This window comes from Acanthisitta chloris, unplaced genomic scaffold (genome assembly GCF_000695815.1).
Source record: "Acanthisitta chloris isolate BGI_N310 unplaced genomic scaffold, ASM69581v1 scaffold4075, whole genome shotgun sequence".
In the NCBI taxonomy this organism is placed as follows: domain Eukaryota; kingdom Metazoa; phylum Chordata; class Aves; order Passeriformes; family Acanthisittidae; genus Acanthisitta; species Acanthisitta chloris.
Window position 1 is genome coordinate 35,303 of NW_008671933.1, and position 22,292 is coordinate 57,594.

The 22,292-nt window shown below is 39.8% G+C and overlaps 1 protein-coding gene across 3 annotated transcripts in view; it reads left to right on the top strand.

Annotated features, from left to right (window-relative positions):
- Positions 1-22,292, top strand: part of ABI1 (abl-interactor 1) — a 55,707-nt gene that overhangs the window by 12,810 nt on the left and 20,605 nt on the right. For all 3 annotated transcript variants that reach the window (XM_009074293.1, XM_009074294.1, XM_009074295.1), the window contains exon 2: positions 13,529-13,705. In XM_009074293.1, coding sequence (XP_009072541.1) covers positions 13,529-13,705 — 177 coding nt within the window. The remainder of the gene's footprint in view (positions 1-13,528; positions 13,706-22,292) is intronic.

Below are 22,292 nucleotides of genomic sequence, written 5' to 3' on the forward strand. Positions count from 1 at the left end.
GTAGTAGTATGGATAGTAAATGAACTGTACAGTAGAGTCAGTGTATTGAAAATCTTGTAAGTGCGATCTGTCATGGCTAAGGGTTGTTCTGCCACCTTAATGTACTAATAGTACGGCAATGGGAACAGAAGGAAAACATTGGCCATTGCTGCACCTTGTTGTGTTGCAAAAAAAGTTGTTTGCCATAGAGGCTTGCTTCCCTTTTTGTGAAAAATCTTGATAAGATTTAGTTCTCTTCTGGACAAAATGAAGTCTTCAACCTTTGAACATTTAGGAAACAAAAGAGGAGAAAGAGACATTTCATGTGTGGTAAGCTGTGTTTGTGGCACTAAGCCAAGAGAGTTTGTGGTATAAATAATATGGCCTTTAGCCATGTGATGGCTGTTTAATACTCATGAGTTACTCCTGGTGCAGTGCTGACCCAAGTGAAAACTAGAACATCTCCCATTAGTTTATATCACTGCCATCAGATGACATATGATCAAAGAGGTATAGAAATAACATTGTGCCTTGGATGACTTGTAGTCAAAACTGTATTGACAGGTATCTAAAGGATACTCAGCATCATTCTAATGTATATTGTCCCTGTTTTATGTCTTAGGGAAATTATTTGTCCCAGGACAGACACCTTGTAGGCCCTGAATTCATCTGAGAAGGGGGGTGTGAGGGTGGAGAAGGGAGGGGTGTGCTTGGGGGAGGCATTTTTGTTGTGTGTGGGGTCTGTACATTAATTCAGAAAGCTTTCAAGTAAATGCATGTGACAAATGAGAATAGTTTTTGTATGTGAGTTTTGTTATTCTTTAGCATAGTGATGTTTTTGAGATATACAGTAAGTCCACTATCCTGTCCATACAACATAACCTTTATTGTTCGAAAATATTTTATTTTTCTATTAGAGATGATAAACTAAATTGCTAAAGAGGCGATACATTAAAGCTAAGGCAGTCTTAGCTCACTTTCACTTGGTGTGAGTTCTGTCTCATTCCCTCCCCAATTTCACTTGCCAAGTTACAGCTAAATGTGAGGGATTTGGCTTTGAGTTGTTTTTGTTGGTTTGTTTTGTTTTGTTGGATTTTTTGTTGGTTTGTTTGTTTTGTGGGGCTTTTTTCAGGCATGAGCATTCTGACTTGTCATTGTTACAGCTTTATCACCTCCTTACCTCAGACAAACTTTCAGAAAGTTCAGGCATGTTCTGTTGAGTTTATTTTTTATAGGCTTTTTTTAGATCGCTTCCTTTTCAGCCACCTGCAGTGCTCTTTGCAATTGCACATGTTCATCTCCTACAAAGTTGCTTTTTTTGGCACACAAAATGCTTTTTGTTTGATATACAGTTTTGTTCTACTCCCATGGTGGTTCTTTAGTGAGTCCAAACTACTGAAGAAGCTGTTTAATTTGTTTTTTATGTCCTTGTGCTTTCCTTCAGTCAGAAATGTCTTTGGGTTTGTATGTTTTCTTGAATTCTAGACAAGTACATTGCTTCCAATAAGGAGCCACTATGAAAGCTAGAACTCTTAGGTGGGAGCTTGTATAAATGTATTTTGTTTCTTTTTTTCTTTTTTTTTTGTGAACTTACCCATGTATGCATATCTTGAGAAATACCCAGCAAAAAAAGAAATTTGAAGGTACTAAAATCTAATTTCACGTGCTGAAATACTCTCGCACATACAGTTGGGATTTTGACTTCGCATAATCGAAAGCATTTATCTGCTTTTTGTGCTTTTTAAGACTGAATACAAATGTAACATGTTATGACTGCAGATCCCAAATGTTGTTCTGTCAAAAATCTATCAGTAAAATTGCACAGTTGAAACACTTTTCGTTTGAAGTGTCTTCTATTTTAAAGACTGTTTTTAATCAGCAACTGGTGTTAGTTAATCGCTGAAATGTCTGTTCTGTAGAACACAGCTCACTAGAGGAGAGGGGATGCACCTCCAGTTCTTACTGGAGTCCTGTCTTGGTGAGTGGGAAATGGTGGGTCAGTGGGAGGACTGCGTAAGAGAACTGACCTTCAAAAAGTTGTTTGTAGTACAGTGTGAAATTCAAATGGATGGTTAGCAGTCGTTGGTTTGCCGTACGCTGTGGTTTTGATGCAGGGCTGAGCCTGTACTTCCTGTCATACAGTGGTTATGAAGTGGTGGGTGTGGTGTTCAGACACAGCTGAACCTCCAGCAAGTACTGGAAAGCATATCCTACAGTGATTGGGGATTTGGTATTAGACCAGGGAATAACACCATGGAAGCTACTTTTCCCTCTCCCCCATCCCTACTTTCAATGCTGGAAAGCCATAGACTTTAGGAGGCAGGTAGAGATAATTGCAAATAATCTCCCCAGCACCCCTTCTTTGTGTCTTCCCACAGAGATCTACACATGGTGATGCATTTTTTCCTACCTGTTTATTGTACTCAAGCTCTTGAAGGAATTGAACTAGCAGTTGAATTTGAAAGACAAAAGAAAGTTATCTAGAATTCAAAGATCTATGTTGTACTCCCCATGAATGTGTATCAGAGGTCATTGGAGGACTTGCTTTTCTGTTTTTAATGAGTGATGTTCTTCCTCTTGCAGTGTATGTATGTTTGGTTTGCTCAAATGTTTACAATCGGCAGTAGGGTTTGCCAGAGCACAGGAAGAGTGATCCATAACTTACTTGTGCATTTTCACTAGCAATTAAAATGATCATGGAAGCTGTTTTACAGAGAGATCTGGGGTATCTTTGTTGCTGTTTGTCACTGTGCTCAGAGCAGGCAGCCATGGCAGCATTGCCTATACGTGTGCCCACCTGCACTCTGTGTATTCTCAGTGCTGCTGCAGGTGCACAGCTCCAAGAAGCTGGCCCTAGCAGCAAAGCTGCTTGCTTGGCACAGCACGGGAAGTCTGGCAGAGCCAGGAATAGAACTTCAATCTGCTGTTTTCCAGGCTCTTGCATCTAGCCACAGACCCATCCCACCTCTTCCCTTCACTCGACTGACGTCCTGGCAGACAGCCGCCTCCTGCACGCTGGGCCAGCTGCTTCTGCAGCACTGTCTGACCTCCATACTCCAGATGTTTGAAGTTCCATTTCCCCCATGCTTATGTGAACTTCAGCAAACTGCTTCTGGCATTTCACCAATGCAGCGGGGAGCAGGGAGTCTTAACTGTTTTCTTTCCATAACAAGGGCCTCTGTAGAGCTGCTGAAAATCTCTTCCACTCTAGGACTTAAATTCCATTTGCCTTCAGTTGCCATCTGCCAGTCTTGCTTCCCACATCCCTTTCCCTGTTCCCAAAGATACTCCTGCAGACCATCCCTCCTTATGCTCAGTGTTGACATTTGGGGAAAGTGGGTAACGGGGGTGAGGGTGTGATGGGACACCCTTGTATCTCTCCATAGATGTCCCTCATTTATAGATGCTAATTCTGTGAGGTGGTGTTTCACAGGTGAGACCTACTGATTTCTGTCAGCTGCCCCATTGTATGTTCTCAGCATCTTGCATGGACATGCTCTGAAGAGACTGAGAGAGAATGTGAGACCTTTCTTTCTTTCTGTCCTGTGTGAAGTGTGAATAGCAGACCTCCCATTTGCACTTGGCACCAGGGAAGAAAAATCAGGCATGAACTCAAGTCCAGCTCTTGGACAAGGAGACTGGTTTCTTTGCTCTGATTCTTGTCCTAGAATGTCATGCACCCACTCCCAGCCCTTCTGGTCTGTCCTTGCCCTGTGTCCCCTTTCTGCTGTTTCTGCAGCACGACGCATGACTAGGTTTGCCAATACTGTACTCTGAAAAGCATCTAGATAAATAATCCTTCAGCTGAACAAGCCTCTCTCCTTCCTTTTCAATGCTCTTGTATGGGTGTATGTGCCACTGCACAGGTCATGGTTTGGAAATTGGGGTCCAGGTGGGGTCTGATTCTCAGTGAATCCTAGTCTTCCTTTTGGAAAAAGGCTAAAAGTGTGGCAGTCTATGACCAGTAAGCTTTAAGCCTGTTTCTCTAGCTTTTGTTTTCAGATTCCTGATTTTAATGAAATTTAGTTTTGGTTTTAAAATACTTGCAAGCACATGTTCTGTCAGTCAGGAATCAATTTTTTCTTAATTTCTCTGCAATTTAATACAGCTTAAGAAACATGCTATGGAACTACGTGCATTATTGTTTTACATTCTGTGTTTCTGCATTCTAAAAACATAGAGCAAGCAAATTGTCTTGAGTAAATGGGATGTCTGTGGTATACTTCCCTCCCTGACATTCCCCCTCAACTGTCCTGATAGCCCAGAAAAAAATGGGTACCTGAAGGTATAAAATATCTTCAGACCTTGCTGAAATTTGATCTGCTTTATGGTGATGGCAATTGCTATGAGAATCTGAGAAAATCTGCTAGTCTATATAAAGAAAAAGATTTAAATTCTTAATTCAGACCTAGCTCCACAGGATTAAACTGACATAATCTGTATTCAGACATAGTTGAAGAAATGTAGTGATAAACTGTCAAAATAAAGCCCACTACCAACACTTTTTAAACTCCCCTCTCCATTGGATAATACTTGTAAAATGCATTGTTGGCATTGTGATTTTATATATATATTTTTTTTTTAAAAGATGTGAGGTTTGTGCATATAAATATATTTTTAAAGAGTTCATTTACATGTGAGTTACTTCCGGAAAAAAGACTTAGTATTTATTTTTCCTTTGATCTCGCTAGTGTCTTTCTCCCTCTGCTGATGGAACATTTTATATGGACTGTGAAAGTTGCTGTTTATATCTGTGTTGATGGCCTCAGTTCATTGTGTTAATCTGTAAAAGCTCCTGAATGTGAGCTCTCTCTGCGTGAAAAGGAAGGTGACATATCAGATTACATGAGACATGGCTTATCTGGCTCCTCTAGCCTTTTACCTTAAGAAGCCTGGATTTACCAGGACTTGGGGAGATGAAGCTTTCTGGAGAGCCTGTCCTACTATTGTCACTTGTCTGCATGCTGAAGGAAATGTGTGAGAAACATCTATCTATAAACCTACCAGAAAACATTGCTGAATTTGCAGCTCCAAAAATACAACTCTGAAATCTATTTCGGTTGCCTCCTACATTGGCAGCACCATGTACAAAGCAAACACACAAGGTGAAACTCAGATGTCTAAATGCTTCAGAGGTGATAGGAGACATTTGTTTCATGGTGCAGCTTCAGAAGGCATGGCAGGATATTCTGAGGATTCTCAAGTGGCAGTAGACAGTTGTGTTAAGGCAACCATTAGCCTTTGTGAAAATGGGATTGAAGGATTGTATATGTGAAATACTAAAGCCTCAAAATCCTTATATTATTAAAAGAGTTGGGGAACTGACAAAAAGCATCTCCCTTTTTATTCTCATCTAGTAACTGTTGCTTGTTGCTAGCAGTGGCTTTCTTCAGTGGATTAACTGATAAATTCATAGTACTTCAGCAGACTTGATTCTGGTGACTGTCTTAAGGGGCTGTTAGATGTCTTGAATTCATGTCTTGAAGAGGGGGATGGTAAGAAGGACCTTTATGCTTTGTTGTGTAAGATAATCAATATAAAGCTTCTAGTACGGTACCTTCAGGTGAAGATTTGTTCAAAGCTAATTAGGGACTTGAATTTCACACAATTGATGGCTAACTGGGTATGATAAAAAGTTACATCAGGCTTCTGCTTAGAGACAGGTTTGGCCCCACCAGTCACTGCTAACAGGGCAGGACTTCGATTAATGTTTCTTTCAAGTTTTTTTCATATGCTTCTCAGATGTTGGCTAGCTTAACCCAAGTGTCTGTGCTGAAGAACTGGGAAGAGGCAGATGCTCATCAAACGGTTCAGTGTCGGTCTATAACTGAGTTGGTGCAATCACAGTTTGGGTATTCAATTCCATTGACTAGAAATTGTGTGACAGTTGTAATTCCCAGTGCCAGTACAACCTTGTACTTTGGAGATCTCTATGGAATAAGTGAGTGTGTGCATAACAAGGATTATAAGGGTGAGCGATGCCAGTTGCACTGATGCTCTGCTCTCCATGTCTCCCATGAGGGCAGGCTTGCTTAGCTCTTGGAATACCCTGGACAAGAGATGGAAATAAATGATTTTATTTCTGTAGGTAAATTCTTGAGTTTCTTGAAGAGTATTTTGGGGAGGATCATAGCATAAATCAGCAATCAAGCCAAATACTTAAGTTACTAGCAGTTTCATAAAGAGTTAATGAAATACAAAATTTCTAACATTGTGTAGACATCTGATTGTACATAATGTCATAAACCCCCAAACTACTCACTTGTGCTTTTTTGTGCATAGTGTGCCTTGGACACATAATTGATCTTTTCTGTAGAATGTTTCTCTTGCAATTTAAATATGTTCACATTTCCCTATGTGGAATATACTGAGTTTTCTGTTGAATTTTCTTTACCAAATAACAGTATAAAATGGTTCTCTCACTGAAGAAGTTAGTGTCTGGCTGAGCTCATTAAAGCCAGGGATTTCATTGTTCCTTTTGTAGGTCAAACTGACATCCTTGCAAGTGGCCTGTACAGTGTGTGTTGTCCAGCAGCTCTTCAGTGCTGTGACTCAATTAACCATAACTCATTTATTTAAAACTCTTATTAAATGCTTTTTCTTTGTGAAAGTAGCAGTGGAATAAATATGTATATCTAAAACAGAACAGGTTAGTGTTCTTAGCCTCATCAGTTTATTTTCGTTTCAGGGAAGCTTATTGTATAAACTGCATAGCAAGGCAATGAAATCTGTAGTTTTGGAGAATGACAGTAAGGGCTAATATTAAAGCTGGGTTTAGAAACACATTGCAGAGTGAGGGTTTGGGTTTTTTTATTAAGGGATGCTGAAAACACCTCAGTATGTGTTTCTTAAGATATGTTTCCTTTGGTTAACACTGCAGTTTACAGTCTGAGTGTATGAATTTGTAGCAGAAAATGTTTGTTAGTGTTTGTTATAATGTTTTTAACATTCAGTGATACGTATTTTACTGCTATGACCAATGAAATCTGTGACTCATTTTGATGGGTATTAGAACAGATCTTACCTTTCCTATCCAAACATAAAGTAGCTTGGAACACAGACAGTTGTCCCAGAAGTCAAGGAAGGAAGCTGAACTGTCTCTGCACCACTCAGTGTCCTATGTATTGCATAGTTTTATTGACAAGGTTCAGTCTCAAGCCTGCATCTTTGCTCAGTATTTTGTGTCACATCAGGCATGGTTCCTGCTGATGAAAGGAGGTATTTGATGAATCACTGGCCTGATTCAGTACATCAAACCTAGTGTTCCAATGGGCTTGTCTTTAACTTAGAGGTCTTAAGGGTTTTTTTTCCTGTGCCATTCTTTTATCTTATACTGCCAGCAGTGCCCTGTGGTTAAGGGAATTTCACTGCTCAGGAAGACAATGAATGAAATACCATTCCCTCTATTAACTTGCCGTTCAATAATGGAATCACTGGCCTGATTCAGTACATCAAACCTAGTGTTCCAATGGGCTTGTCTTTAACTTAGAGGTCTTAAGGGTTTTTTTTCCTGTGCCATTCTTTTATCTTATACTGCCAGCAGTGCCCTGTGGTTAAGGGAATTTCACTGCTCAGGAAGACAATGAATGAAATACCATTCCCTCTATTAACTTGCCGTTCAATAATGCTGTCTTTGGCATTGAATCATCTCAGGTTAGAAAGGACCCATAAGGATCATTGAGTCTAGCTCCCTGCTCCTTGATGGACTATCTAAAACTCAACCATATGACTAAGAGTGTCATCCAGTTGCTCCTTGAACTTTGACAGGCTTGGGGCCCTTACCACTTCCCTGGGGAGCCTGTTCCAATGACTGACCACCCTCTTGGTGAAGAACCTTTTCCCAGTGTCCAGCCTGAACTTCCCCTCACATGTCTTTGTTTTATTACCTTGTGTCCTATTGCTGATCACCAGAGAGAGGAGATCAGCACCTTCTCCATCCAGTGCCCTCCTTGAGGAAGTTGTAAACTGCAATGAGGGCACCCTTCAACCTTCTAAAGGTTGAACAAACCAAGTGACCTTAGCTACTCCTCATAAGTCTTGCCCTTGAAACCTTTTATCATCTTGGTCACCCTCCTCTGGATATGGTCTTAAAGTTTGATGTCCTTCTTGCATTGAGGTGCCCCAAACCACACACAGTACCTGAGATGTGGAACGGATTACTTTTGGGAAGTCCAGCACCAAGTTTGTGCAAAACAGATTACTGAGGCTCAGGATGTGTGATTACAGCAAGTGCACTAGGAAGTGGGGGGTGGGAAGTGGTAACATGGGTGTATGGCTGATAGGTTAAGACATACAGCTTAATGTAACAGGCATACACCCATGTTACCATTTCCCACCCTGCCTGTGGTTTTGCTTGGATGAAGTAATTCTGGTCTATTCTGTTAACATTTAGGTATGTATAACACTGATTGTCCTGTAACCATGGCTTTACTTTGAAATAAAGTGTTATTAACAAACCCAACCCTATATTCAACTACAAATTGAAAAGTCGAAAAAGGGAAACAAGGTACAAGTTTCAGAAGAGTGTTGTGAATAACAAACCGCTCAGGCTTCCTTGTCTCCTCACTTTAGAGCAAGTAGCTTAAAGAAGCTTGAGGATTTTGAGCCTACATTCCTTCTTGTCTGAGTGAGCTTAGGGACAGATTGAAAAGTTACTGGCTTGCAGCTGTGTGCAGCACAGGACATTTGTTTGAAGGCCATTCATGACGTGAAAATAAAAGTTCTTAAAAACTATTGCATGAAATGGCTTGAAAAGCTGTCAGTAAAAATGGTGATGTAGTTTTAGAAGTTTTTTTGGTCTTGTGTTTGGATGTTAGATTTTTTTAAAATCAAGGAATTGCCCTTGAAGTGACTTTTTGCTCATCCTCCAACTTGTGGTGGTTTGAGTTTTGGGGCTTCTTTTGGGATGGGGGGGATGTTTGGTGATGTTTGGTTTGTTGGGTTTTGGTTGTTGGATGTTTTGGGGTTTTTATCATCATTATTATTGTTATTTATTTTTTTTTTTTAATTTATAGCTTCCTACACTGTATCTTAGTCTGTCTTTTGAGGATTTTTGTTTGTCCACTCTTTTTACCTGATAGTCACCCTTTAGACTGTTGGCAACTGTGAGCTATTTTTTCTCTTAACTGTCACTCTACTCCTCCCAAAAGCCTGGCAGCTTTTTCCAGCTTGCTGGTAAGACAGCTATGCAGCACCACACAGCACTTCTCCTGTCCCCTCTGTCAGGTGAATGTGTGTGCTGTTACAGCTTCATTTGTGAGGAACTGGAAAGGAGCAGAATAAGAAACCCTACGTGGAGTTTTCCTGCCCAACACTTCTGGAGTATCAGTTAATTTAAGACAAATGTAAAGGGTTATTTGCTTGGTGTAAATTTGTAGTATCAGTGTAATGAGTTGCCCTGTCCTTGAGGACAGCCTGAAGTTGGCAGTGTCTTGTTAATGGATTGATCTGATAGAGATTATTCCTTTTCTTTCATTCCCTGCTCTTTACCAGCTGTGTGTGCATTTAAGTGAGAAAAGTGGTGTGATTATCTGGCTTATAAATTTGAGTTGCAGTGGTTTAGGATTAAAAAGATTGTAGAAGCTTGAATTTTTTTCTTTTTCCCCTTTTTTTTTTTTTTTTAATACCCCTATATATGTAAGCTGTATTAAAATATTTGGATATCCTCAAATTTCCTTGGCCAGATGTATCACAATCTCTGCTTCTTGTAAATTGTTTGTTCTGGGCTTGCACACCCATGCTTGCACGTGAGTACAGTGGTATCTGCAGCACAGAGTAATAAAAGAGCAACTATTTGCTGTATCACTGCTGTTCTGCACTTGGCCTTGAGGCTAAGACTGGGGAAGCAAACAGTTAAATTTTAACTCTACATCCTGTTGTTCAACTGTTGAGGGTTTTTGTAATATGGTTTGAAGAAGACAGATAGTGGAGGCAGCTAATAATTAACAGCTTCTTCAACCTCCAAGTTTAACTTTGCTTCTAGATTAGCTGGCATAGTCCCTGGCACCCAGTTACAATGGCAAAGTAGTTTGTTTGATGAGTTAGTTTAAATTTGCTTCCCAAAGGAAACGTGTTGTGCTTTTGGAAGGACTGTCTCTTCCCTCTTCTCCAAATCAGTGTAATGCTGGACTTTTTCTTCACTGGATTATATTGTCTAGGAGTGAGAATCCTGTCCTTATTCCCCAAATTATGCTGTGTGGTTTTGTTTCAGCATAGGCCAAACATCTTGAAAGTGGTCTGACCTTTTGGTAGTGCTTGTTAACCTGTGCTAACTCAAGCCAGTTAGCCATACTTTGCTCTTCTGTCTTTGATGGTTTAAAGTAGGTTTTGTGCAGGAAATCACAAACCAACGACTTTTTAACTGTCTTGTTACCATATCAGAGCAAACCCTTATAGCTACAGATGTCAAGTGTGACCAGAGCTTTGAGAATGGTATGTTTTGGCTGTTACCTGATATATGTGGCTTGGCTCTCTTGGGAATCAGCTCTTGTCTGGCTGGATAGCTGTACTGTCCTACTAAAAATTGCTTGTGTGTTGAGGGTTTTTTTGGAAGTGAAAAAACATTGCCTATGACTAGGCAATAAACTTCCACATGAGCATCAAGCAAATAGATGTGAATAAAATTGCAAAAATGATCTATTGTTATGTGCTTTGTTTTGCATGATGTTCACATAAGAGTTAATAATATGCAGATCTAAAAAACCCAGTTTCTTCTTGAAGAGGCAAGATGCTGTCTAGTAGTTCTGCTGGGCAGCCTATTGCTCTGGGCAAAGCATATGCTGTGAGTCTTTGCTTTGCATAGGGGTAAGCTCCTGCCTTGCTTTTCCGGTGTACCAGATGTGGTAGGAGTTGCAGTCTCATTTGCTTTGAACTGCAAATTAGTCTCCTGCACAGACATGCCTGAATGCTGGTCAAGATTTACATATGTGCCCTGTTGCTGGCCCTGCACTGTGATACATATATTCTTCTCTTTGCTCTCTCATACACACAGTCTCGTCTTGCTTTGTTTGCCTTACTGAAATCCATGCAAAGACTTTATAAATCTCTGCTTGGTACTTAATTTTGGAGCAGCTGTCTGCTAAAATTAATATATGCTCTTTTCCTGTTCTAAGAGTTTTTTTTCATTAACAATTGATCGCAGTATTACTTAAGTCAGTTTCCAAAGCATGTATGGTACAGCATCTGTTCCTGGAATTTTCTTAGCCTCTGCTCCAGTAACTTAGGGAATTTTCATTGTTCATTGCAGGGAGGAAAAGTCAGTCTTGGTGGATTACCTTCTAGAAGAAGATGCATCTCTTTTCCTTTTGCTCTCAGCATTAAGAGAGCTCTTAGTATAAAGATGCATTTTTGTCCATCCACTGAGCAAAAAAAATATTTTCTTAGTAACAACAGATTTGCTTTGTGAGAGTGAAGTAGAAGCATGGATTTATTTCAGGGAACACAGTAGTATTTTAAAATACACTATTTTGAAACACTGTAGTATGTTTCTTAAGTTGATGTTCTCCTTCCTATATTGCTATGTTATTCAGGTGACTAACTAAAGTTGGTTCTTTTTTTCAGCCATGCAATACTATTGCATTATGAAATATGATAAGATGCTTGTTATTAAAGAGTTTTGTAAGATAGTTTGAGACCTGTTTGTTGTTGAACTAAAAGGTTCAGGTTGTACAGAGAAATTGAAAGAGAAATGACCCAAGAACCTGCTGCACAGCACTAATTTAATCTTTTCAGGAAGATCAAGAAACAAAGTAAAAGGCAGTGCTAACATGTATCTTAGTCTCTAAAAGGAAAAGAACAAGTAGTAGCTGAAGTTGGAAAAAATCAGAGTAGTCTTGTTCCTTAGTCTTTGCTCTTATCATCTGTGAAATTGGCTGCTGGAGCAAACGTGGGTGCAGTGGGTGACATCTGATACTGATGTAGTGGTGATTGTCTCATTTGGAAAGGTGTTTTTTTAAAATTCCTGTCTTGGGAATTTTTCAGGGCATGAGCATTTAGAGCAAGAAATAATTAACTTATTCCAAATAAGCTAATGCAGACATACACATTTAATGTCTTGCATTGCTCTGGAAAAATCACAGCTCTTATTTTCATTAAGATTCTGTGTGCTTCCAAATTAAAAAAGCCTTTTGTGATGCTACAAGTTGTTTGTTGTTTAGCTTTTAAGCTGTGAAAACAAGCTTGCTTGGAGGTTCTCCTCCAGTGGTGTTCCCACTTGTGATCTGCAATGCCATCTATCAAAGCTGTTACAGAGGGTTTTATGTCTTTCAGTAGTCAGGAGAATTTAAGATTATTCGAGCATATGCACCAGTTAATGAACAAAGCAGTTCAGCTGAAGACATTTCATAGTGAACACTGCTGCCTTTCCTAGAAATGGTCATTTCCTGGATACTGACCTTTCTTTTTTTATCTTGCCTTATATAGAAGCAGAGTGAAATATAAACTAATTCTGTGCTTCTTCTTTGACTCTGCTTCACTAAACAAAACCTCGCACATCACAACATTCATTTTAGATTAGGCTATTTCCAGAAATGTACCTAAATGAGTACTGATGGACAAGGATTTTTCTTTCTTTCTGAACCTTCTCTCTTTTTCTATGACAGTCTCTTTAGGAGGATTGATGCTTACAGACTAAGAATTATTTTCCTTAGTGGAAAAAGTGGTGGCTTGATAGTTCTTCCTCCAAGTGGTGGTTTTTGTCAGTTACCATCTCCTACAATGAGATCCTGAGGTTCTAGTAGGTACTTAAACCAGTAAATCCAATCCCTGAGTCTTGAAATAGACTTCCTAGAGATGGGACTTCTATGGCATCCAATGCTTGATTTGCACTTGTTCTCCTTCAGCTAGGGTTTAAGCAGTGGTTATATTGCATGTAGAAACATGTGTCTGTTATGTGAAGCTTAGTTTGATCTTTCACAGTCTGCTGTATTGACCTTTCTTTGTCTTTTTAGGTATTTTTCCAATAAAACTATGGTGCTCAGGATACTTTATATTCCTTTACTTGCATCTTTAAGGCTTTTATTTATTTTATTAGGAAAGCTGTTGTAAACAGTATGACTGAAACTAGCCTCAGTGCTGAAATTAGTCCTTCTCTATGCAGACTCTTACTCTGATATGCACTGATGGCTTTGCTGAAAGAAATCACCGCACAGACTTCCCAAGCTTAGTCCCCCTCTGGGGCTGCAGGCAAATTGCTTAGCTTGTCTGTCCTGGTTTCCCAGCTGTGGAGTTGGAGTAATTTATTACTAGTGTCAGTCATAAGAACGTTGAGGGTGAATCTGTGAGGATGGTATCTGCACAGTGTCTTTAGAGTGTCAAAGCAGTCATGTATAATTGCAATTTTATTATTAATATCGGTTATTTCATTAAGGTGTAATTTTCTAACAACATCCATGTAGATTAAACTCATTTCATCAATAAACTGGCATCCTTCCAGCAGCATTAACTCAGTTCAGACTCTTTGTCTAACAGTGAAGCCTAAACATGTAGCTAGTTCTGTAAAGAAAAACAGCAAATGCCTAAAGAAATCCATACTTTCTTGTTTTTAATCTAGACTGTGGACATCCATAAAGAAAAGGTCGCTCGCAGAGAGATAGGCATTTTGACGACCAATAAGAACACATCAAGAACTCACAAAATTATAGCTCCAGCGAACATGGAACGTCCTGTAAGGTATATTCGAAAACCTATAGACTACACGGTGCTGGATGATGTTGGCCATGGCGTAAAGGTAAGAATACCTGGACACTTGAGGACTCCAAGTAACACAGACCAGAAGATTAGGCTTGGGGCAGAATGTTACTGATATTTAAATGTTTAATTCCTTTACGATAGGAAGGACTATGGGTTTGATATGCTCCCACATACAAACATTTCAATAACAAAATGGGTTGTTTTAGAGTGAGGGTTTTTTTTGAGCAATGCTTGCCATAACCTTGTGACTGCCAGTGGTAGTCACAGTGTCTGGAAATAATGGCTCATGATCTTAGGCTAATGATTTGTCAAAATAGCCATGACTGACTTTTATTGTTCCTTCTGCCTGTGATTAAATTGTCACTGCCACTCCCTTTGTTTCTTTAGTCATTGAGAAAAATTCAGACATCTCTTATGGGGATTCTGGCCAGTGGGGTGGGGTTTTTTGGAGGGTGGACAGGAGAAAGGGGGTCAGCTAGCTTGTATTTAAATCTCAGTGGCATTTGATGGCTCACTCCCATTAGTGCTTTGACAGCTTCACTTTCCATTTCTCTAAATAAAAGCCTTCATAAATTATTGTCTACCTCCCTTGAAATGGTCATAGTTGAAGTAAATTAATATAACACCATTTTCTCCCTGGACATCTGTTTATAAAAAATACTTTTGTATCCCTCTAAGGGCCTTTCAGTATACCTGGCCTTCAGGTGTATTCAGTATGGAACAATCTTCCCTTGAGTGGGATTTATTCAACACCTGTATATCCTCTAAGCTTGATGTGCTCTGGTCAGTGAGCTGTGCAGCTCCATCAGCCCATCATGTGCCCTTTGAATCACTGAGCTCTTGAGGAGCAGATCTTTCAGAATTACATGACATGAAAGAGTACCAGGATACCTCCTCCTTCATAGTGACCCTCCAAATGCCTGGAGGGGTCCAATTCCAACACAAGTTAGAAAGTAGATCTATACCATGAAAGCTCTAGACTGTGAATTAATGTAGTGACTTTAGACTACTTGGTATTTTTGGTTCTGTTTGTAGCTAAACCTGTAACTCTTAGGGTTGTTTAACACTAATAATTTAAGCCAAACTGGATGAAGAACAGTCCTGGGTAGAAGCCTGAAAAACATGCTCTGAATTGCTGTAAAATAGAAACACTGGAGTCAGAGAAACTGCTAATTTTTCAGTACAATCTGCATTTGAGGAGAGTGCTCTATTAATAGAGGACGCAGGAATTCAATGTGAGGTTGTTGGTTTCTGCATTTAGGTGCTCCAGGGATCAAGTGCTGTAGAAGACTTTTAAAACGTCAAATAATGACTGTTAATCTCTAAAATTGATACTTTGCTGAACTATTTGCATTGTGCAGGCATAAAACAGGCTGCTTGGTCCATAAATGCTGAAATTGTTAAGGCATAGCAGTTACATTTTCCATTATGACTATTTCCTTTTGGCAGTACCGGTGTCTTTACTTTTTATTCATGTAACCCTCTTTGATTAGGAGGTGGAAATGCAGTGCTGTTTACCTATTTCTAGGCAGCTCATATCAAACATTTTTAGCAAAGGCTTTTTTTTAAATGTTAATAATTTATTCTATATTAAAATCTTGGTCTCTTCAGCAGTAAAAAAGCTTCTGGGAGTAACCAAATTACCAACTCGTTACAAGTCAGCTGCAAATTATATCTTGATCCTGTTTCTTTGAGTGATTTGCTTAAGTCTGTTTTCACAGCTGTGAAAGGCATGAAATACTTGGTTGGTATTTTCTATGCAGACTTGTTACACAAATGAAATAAGCTGCCAGCCAGACCTCAGGTACACAGTTTGAGGTGACTGTCATACATCAGAGACACTGTTGAAGAGAGTGTGCTCAGTTGGTGAATGACATAATCAAATGTTTTAGCTATCATATTATTTAGGTTCCAAGAATGTGAAGCTCTGAAGAAAGTAGCTTACTTTGTCACCTAGATGCAGCTGGTGCTGTTATAAGAAAATCAAACCAAAACAACTTAAGATACTGGAGCAGGTCCTCTTGGAAGTCAGCACAAGTAACACATGAGAATCTGAGTTGTCTCTTGAACATACAAATTAGGAGGAAGAATGTAATAAATTGAGTGACAAATGTTGTCCTGAATGGTCTTAGAAGATACTTCAGACTCTTAAGTTTTATTTTCTTGAGCAAAGATTTCACCATAGATGTTGGACAGCAACATGTCTGATAAGGCCTTAAAACCATGTTTTTCTAGAGGAAAAGAAGTTTGAGTTCTGCCTAGAACAATTGTCAGTTTGTCTACCTTGCAGGTCCTTGAATGTCTTCTACTGTAGCAACTGTCAGTAAAATACAGTACAACACATACATGGGTATTTAAATATTAAATAAAAGTTATGCAACACTTTGAAATCCGTAGGCAGTTTATTGCTGTTAATGGGACTCTGTTGTGTTCTGGTGCAAGCTTCAATAAAGAAACACAAAGGGAAGATGCAAGGAAGAGAAATCAAAGATACAGCCTGGATTATACTGTTTCTGGTTTTATATATTTCACTAAATATTGATAGTAGGAAAAACGTCATTTAAATATGCAATATATTTTAAGGGGGGATCCTGAATTGGTTTATATAAAAAATGTAAATAAATATAATGTCTCAAAGAGTTCAGTAAAATAGAAAAGTGTATAATCCTCAGGGTAAATGCTGTTTTCACCATGTATCTTCCAGTTGAGCAAATGCAGAAACACCTCTTATGTACACTCACAGCTCATTTTCTTTGTCTCTGATGCTTCTCATGGCTGTGTAGAAGGGATGTAAAAGCAGATGCCTGTACTTGGGGCACGGAGAAAGGCTCTACATGCTTCCCTCTGTCTCACATGCATGCAGCAGTTTTTGTGGGGGCAGGTGACAGTGGAGGTGGCAGTGATGGCAAGCAGCTGCTTTCTATAGCAGGTTTCCTTACTGATAGGAGACAATTCCTTGGAAGGCAGTGCTGTTTCTTCCTCCAACAGCTTCTTAATTGAAAAACTTTTCCAGAGCATCCTAAGATCACAGAGGTGCTTTCTCCTTCAGCCAGAAACTTCCGTGGCAGCCCCAAGGTGCACCAGCTGCTGTACTCCCTGCCCTGCCCCTTCCCCCTGCAGGGACAGGTACAGTGTCTCCAAGCAAAGCAAACTTGCTTTTTTTTAAAATATACATAGCTATGAAGCCAAGGCTAGGATCAGTCAAAATCAGGAGGGCTTTGAAAGTTGACTTGCTAGGAAGAAGGCTTTTCCTTGCAACACAAATATGTGTAGATAGCTCCAAGAAACACATAGGCAAGCGTTTTTGCTGGTCTGTTAAGTAGTTGCTCAGCTGTCACCCTCTGGGGATAGGGGAATGTAGCTGAAGTCATTCTTGGTAAACAAGAGTAACTGTGGTGATCTGAGCATCCACTTTCCTGTGTAGAGCTTGGTTTGAAATTATTAGGCAGAGGCTGCTTTAACATTTCCTTCCTTTTCTTCTTCTTTTGTGAAAGAGGGGGAAAAAAAAAGTAGTGTGCCAGCAAATAAATAGGTCAAATACAATTACTCATAGAGAAAACCCTCAGTTTAAGAGGGGGGAAAAGGAGGAGGAAGCTTGGAAGAAGCTGCCTTAAAAGCCCTGAAATTTGCCCTTAAAAGCCAAATTCAAATTGGACTTCGAATTTATTATAATCTTTTTCTTTTTTTTTTTTTCAAATAGGATGTAGGTGGAATTGCAGCAATTTGTTAAACGGCACCTAAGTAGGGAATTAAAATGATGTCTTATGGTAAAGGCAGAAAAAATGTTGAATACATGTCTACTTGAAATGCCTAATAACTGTAATTGGATCAAGTTTATTTTATGGAACTTAATAGTTCTTCAGAACCAAACTTGAATTGTATATGAAGATTGATCATTTTTCAGCTTTATTTTAAGAAATAAATTGTGATTTTGTCACCATAGGGAAATTTGGCATTTCAGCACATTAAAACTATAAGCAGCCCAGGAAGTCAAGCAGGAGTTAAGCATTCAGAAATCTTTCTCAAGCAAATGGAAGTTGGAAGGACTCCCTTAAAGCAGGGATTGGGCCAAAACTTAGCAAACACTGAGCTTAGAGAAGGGAGACTTGCTCTCACCCTTGTTCTGCTGCTCAGCCTTACATCTTTGTCAGTGTAAGTGCAAAAGAAAAATGCAGCTGAGATGGTGATGTGAAGGTTGGAAGGCAACCTAATCATTCCTACTTACCCTTTAGGATGAGTCTGTTAATGTGTTAGCCACTGGAGTATTATATTTTAAATAATTCACTGTAATAAAACCAAAGTGAGATAGGGATCCTGAACTTGAGCCGCTGCTGCCTTTGTCCCTGTACCAGCCTCTCTCAGACATTCACGCTTCAAAGGATGTCATGTTGCCAATTTCATTAATGTCACATCATCCCTCTGGGGTCAGGGCCAAACAGTAAATATTGCTGTAGGGTAAAGAATGCTTCTCGGGGGGGAAAAAGTAACTTCCTGTTGCCAACTCTAATGACTCTGCTGTGAGTGTTGACACTGTGTGCTTTCCATAGGGCACTTGCTACTGGAAATTCAGAAGTGTGCCTAGTGTCATCTGATATAATGTAGGTTTCAAGCCATTTGGCTTGCAAAGAACCTCAAAACTTTGAGGTCTCTTTTATTTTCTCTTTTTTTTTTTTTTTATGCTAACCTTATTTTATTGGAGTTAGACTCAAAGTTACCAACTCAATTCAAAAAGCTTGAAGTATTTAAAGGCAGGAATCTGCCTGTCTTTCTCTGAGCAAGATTACTGAGTGCTGAGGGAACAATATTAAGTTTGTCTATCATCCATAAACAGCTTTTTGTATTTTAATAGCAGTTTAATATGTAAAAACATTCTAAAGTCACCTTTGACTTGAAAATGTTGCGTTTTAATTGGAAACTAAAAAAAACCCAAAGAAATAAAGAAGAGGAACAATACTGACAGGCTATATCTGGTTGCTGTTAACAGGAGACTAGTTACTAGTTTGCAGATAATACTAGGAGAGTTTATAGTTAGAAAATAATAGTAAAATTCATTGAAGAGGGACTTATCTACGTATGTTCAGTTTTGAAAGAAATACTGATTTGAAACCTAAATTTTCTTGAAATAATCTGATTTGCAATAGGCTATCAAGAAATAACAAAAAAAGGCTTCTGTCCCATTCTGATAAGAAAATTGTGATACAGGAATCATTCTTTTTAAAACTGCACAAAACTAGTGGCAGAAGTGTGTTACCCTCTGTCTGACACCCACACACAGTCTGCCTGCTGAAAAACATTTTGATTACATATTCTCCCAAAATCCATGTCTTGATTTCTGTAAGGAAGCCATCTTCTAGGCATGGTGGTTTATGATATCCTTTCCTCAGGCATTGCATATTTTCATGTGCAAGAACCTTTCCAGCTGCTGCTTTTCTTGCTCTGACTCTGTCACCTTCTGGTGTTCCAAAGCTGCTCCACTGATGAGCCAGGAGCCAATCTTGAGCAAAATTGCCCAGCTGCACATACACAATAGCACTTCAAAAGGTCTTAAGGCCAGCTGTCTTTCTGTAGGGATGTTCTTTCTTGACTAAAGAGGGAAATACCTTCTTAAGTAAAAGGGGAGGTTGACTAGAGAGTCCAGAGCAATCATGTGGGTTTTTTTTCTGTTGCGGTTGATGACTGTAATTACTGGTCAAAGGTAATGAATCTAAGGCTGGTTATTGCTTTTACAGACCATATGTATTAAAGGTTTGCCAGATACTTATTATTAATGGAGATTAGACTGGCACAGTTTTTAAACCTTGGTTTCCATTGATCAGCATTTGTATTGGATGGTCTTTAATGACGACTTCCAGTGATCCTGAGCATGGCAGGATATAGTGTAACATTGGCTCTTTGATTCAGGAGTTGGGGAAATAGTGATTAATGTACAGCAGGGGAAGTACAACCAGCCTGCATAGAGATTTGAAGTTTTGTGCAGTCTGAAATTGGAGAGTTTGTAGCTGAAACATGCAGGAGAAACTTGCTGGACATGTGTGTGATAAGAATTTTGCTGCTGTGTGCAAATGGCCTGTTGTATTTCTGTGCTTATAGATGCATTTGCTCACATAAATGAGTTGTGTGCAACATCCCCTAGTTTTCCAAGCACAGTTTATAACTCAAATGATAGCTTTATAGTTCCCCGAATCATGACTAATGTTCCCCCATGACTTGTTACTTGGCATGAAAACTATTAAAAATAGTTAGGTGGCTGCCTCCTGAGGCCAGCCAGTGGAGTCCATTAATGTCTGGACATCCTTTGGCTATCTGTAGGTACTTCTGATTGCTTCACACCTTACCCTTTCATGCCATTCCTGGTCTTGTCCCTTTGGCCTCAGTGGCAGCAACCTGCAGTACTGCCTTTGTCAGCAGGTACTTCTGTACTTTTAGACTACCAGAACTGAGTATGCTGGAATTGCCAAAATATTTGCCTTAAGCAAGTAAGTACCTCTTACTTGGTACTTGCAGTCATTGCTTGACTGTGCCAAAACATTCCCTGTCCTTTCCAACCAACAGCTAAAATTCTTCAGCCCGGGTGCTCTGAATTCCAGGCATCAGTTACAGAAGCAGCCTTACTTTTGGATTTGATAAATGCCTTGCATGGCTGTTGCAAACACCTGTTTTGCCCATTGCTTTAATTGCATTACTCCTTTCCAGCCAACTGCTGGCTCTCAGTCCTTGGCCAACCTGCTCTCTCCTGCTGTTGAAACCCTGCGGATGTGTCACTGCCCTAACTGTGATATTTTGGAAGTGCAGCAAGGCTGACTCCTATTTCTTGAACCTGAGGCTGTGGTTTCTGTCTCTTGGTTTTGTGACAAAACTTAAAGCTTTAACCAGGACTGCCACATGTTTGTTGGGTTTTCCCTGGAAAGGCAAAATTGTTCTGCTTGCTTCCTTAAAGCATCTCTGCTATGATGGTTGCCAGTACTGCTGCTTACCCTGCTGTCTTCTTTCTGGGAACGTCCTGGTCTGTCTAGTTCTCTGCCTCAGCATCACAAGCATCCCCAGTGAGCCTACACACTGTGTTTTGTTCTGATGTGTACGTCACCCAGGATGCTGGTATCTGCCTGAAGACTGTCCCCTGTGTGTACGGTGATACAACTAGCAGGAGGAGAGGGTGTCATGCTCCTCACAGCTTCTGCAGGAGTTCTCAGTGGTGCTTTTCTTTGACTAAGCTTTTTTCCTTTTGCACCTCCTGTCTCTTATTTTATACCCTCTTCAAGCTGTGAACCTTATGCATGCTGCTGCTTCTCTTCCTCATGTCCTGCATTTGCTTCCTGGCTCTGACCTTCTTGGTGCTCATCAGCCAGCTGATAATGGGCATGTTCTGCCAACTGGCTGGCTGGCTTAGAGGCATTGGTAGAGAGATGCTTGAACATACATTAAACATGTACCTGCTTTTCCTTTTGGTTTTCTGCTGTCTTTTTTCATGTTTTTTCCTAAAATCGTGCTGTGTCTAGACCCTGCTGCATAAACTGTTCCCAATCCTAGGCAGCTTTCTTTAATTGCTTAGAAAGCAATACGTTTGGTTCTTGGACCAAGAAATGCAGTAATGTTGACCTCGTAAAGCGTATGTTTGGTTCTTGGACCAACAAATGCAGTAATGTTGACCTCGTAAAGCTCAGCCAATAAATAAAAGAAAATGTCTCCTCCTAATTAATTAGCTTATCAACCGTGATTAAATAGCCATATGGTTCATGTTGCTTCGATTCATTTGCTTTCCTCCCTTACTTAGGTCTTTTGGACCAGGAGTTTGTCTCCCATATGAATCCCAGTTCCTTTTGTGTTCTGGCCTTCTGTTTTTCTGCCTGCATGGCTCTTGTTTAGATTGACAACAACAAAGAGGACATCTACAGACCTTTTTCCATATAGAAAGCACTATGACAACAGTTACTAATTTTTCTGCACGATTGAGTGTGTATTTCTGTATATTGTTTAACTGGTAACACAAGTGATGAAGCTCACCTGGTGTAGTGCTGGAGCTAGAACAAAGGTCAAGAACTGTTGGTCCTCAGATAAATGTTTAGCATGTTAAACAGTACTTAGCAGTAGAAGGATTTGAAATAAGATGAAGACAACTGAATCATTGCTAGATGTTGATATTCATACTGTCACTGCAGCGGGGGCAGATTGTAAGAGTGATTAAGAAGGGGGTGGAAATACTCACCATAAGTGCTGAGTGACACTGCGTAAGGAAAGGAGAGACAGGAAGCTTTTTGGTTTTATGTTTTTGAGGCAGGCAAATTTAGTAGTAGAGACTGGGTAAGAAACCATGCCATCCTTCCTTTTAAGCCTTTAAAAAGTTTCTGGCTGTGGCTGCTGGGGAGGAATGGGACCAAGAGTTTCACTCTTTGGTCTCCTTTAACAAATTCCTTGTATTATGCCATTGCTGGCAACTGGTGAAGTAAGGGGAAGGGTCACATATTTCTGTGAGAGGAGAAAGCAAATTTTGTTGCTAAAGGCCAGTTTTAAAAATATAATACTTGGAAGACGACCCTGGCATCTTGTAAACTGAGCCTTCATGTTTATCCATGAAGTAAATACGTGGGGACAGAAGTGGTTAAAACGCCTTCCATGCTGCTGCTGAA